This window comes from Plectropomus leopardus, unplaced genomic scaffold (assembly GCF_008729295.1).
Source record: "Plectropomus leopardus isolate mb unplaced genomic scaffold, YSFRI_Pleo_2.0 unplaced_scaffold506, whole genome shotgun sequence".
NCBI classification, from domain to species: domain Eukaryota; kingdom Metazoa; phylum Chordata; class Actinopteri; order Perciformes; family Serranidae; genus Plectropomus; species Plectropomus leopardus.
In genome coordinates, this window is record NW_024655545.1 from 1 (window position 1) to 1552 (window position 1552).

Consider the following 1552-nt stretch of genomic DNA (forward strand, 5'->3'; position numbering starts at 1 on the left):
TCTGTAGTGCAGAGGTCCAAACGCTGAAGAGGAGGCGACTGAGGCTTTTCCAGTTGTATTAGCTCGACACGACACCGTCACGGCTCGGATACGGTTTCACGCGCGCGGCTCTCACCCTCCCTCTGACCCGTGTTCCTTGTCCTGTCTTTCAGCCATCATCAACCCCAAGCAGGCCAAAGACAACAAGAGCTTCAACTTTGATTACTCCTACTGGTCCCACACCTCGGTAACTCTTTCTGCACCCCAACAAACACACACACACACACACACACACACACACACACAGCTGCAACACTTTGTTGCATTTATCAAGTTTAGCATCAAAGAAATGGCTGATTATTGATCTGGTCTCTGTCTGCAGCCAGAGGACATCAATTATGCCTCTCAGAGTCAAGTGTACAAAGACATCGGAGAGGAAATGTTGCTGCACGCCTTCGAGGGATACAACGTCTGCATCTTCGCTTACGGTCAGACTGGCGCTGGCAAGTCCTACACCATGATGGGGAAACAGGACGTCAAGGATCAACAAGGAATCATTCCCCTGGTACACGCTTGTTACGATTACAGTGCTGATAAGAATAAATCAATGGAAAGATGAGTTTGAATTTTATCGCATCAACAGTTGTGGAAAATAATGTTTTTCTCCTTCCAGATGTGTGAAGATCTTTTCACGAAGATCAACGANTTTATCATTTTCTCGTGACAATACTGAAATAAATACAGAAATAGATAAATGCAGTAAATAATTACAATAATAAATTAATAAATGCAGAAATAAATATGAAAATAAATAAATAATTGCATAAATAAACACATTTTTGATCATTAGAGAGATGTCTGTATTTAGTTATACATTTATTTATTTATATTTGATCATTTTTTCGTGCCATTAAAAAGAACATTTATTGTCCCAATACATCTGCAGTCTCCTCTGTAGTGCAGAGGTCCAAACGCTGAAGAGGAGGCGACTGAGGCTTTTCCAGTTGTATTAGCTCGACACGACACCGTCACGGCTCGGATACGGTTTCACGCGCGCGGCTCTCACCCTCCCTCTGACCCGTGTTCCTTGTCCTGTCTTTCAGCCATCATCAACCCCAAGCAGGCCAAAGACAACAAGAGCTTCAACTTTGATTACTCCTACTGGTCCCACACCTCGGTAACTCTTTCTGCACCCCAACAAACACACACACACACACACACACACACACACACACAGCTGCAACACTTTGTTGCATTTATCAAGTTTAGCATCAAAGAAATGGCTGATTATTGATCTGGTCTCTGTCTGCAGCCAGAGGACATCAATTATGCCTCTCAGAGTCAAGTGTACAAAGACATCGGAGAGGAAATGTTGCTGCACGCCTTCGAGGGATACAACGTCTGCATCTTCGCTTACGGTCAGACTGGCGCTGGCAAGTCCTACACCATGATGGGGAAACAGGACGTCAAGGATCAACAAGGAATCATTCCCCTGGTACACGCTTGTTACGATTACAGTGCTGATAAGAATAAATCAATGGAAAGATGAGTTTGAATTTTATCGCATCAACAG

General features: G+C 43.8%; 1 protein-coding gene across 1 annotated transcript; it reads left to right on the forward strand.

The window, feature by feature from the left end:
• Positions 1-152: 152 nt before the first annotated feature.
• On the forward strand, positions 153-1474 carry LOC121939560 (kinesin-like protein KIF1C; the record flags this gene model as incomplete). The annotated part of the gene is made up of 5 exons (XM_042482565.1): positions 153-226; positions 362-544; positions 653-699; positions 943-1156; positions 1292-1474. Coding segments are annotated over 5 exons (701 nt in total), but the record flags the coding sequence as incomplete, so codon positions are not given.
• Positions 1475-1552: the final 78 nt, after the last annotated feature.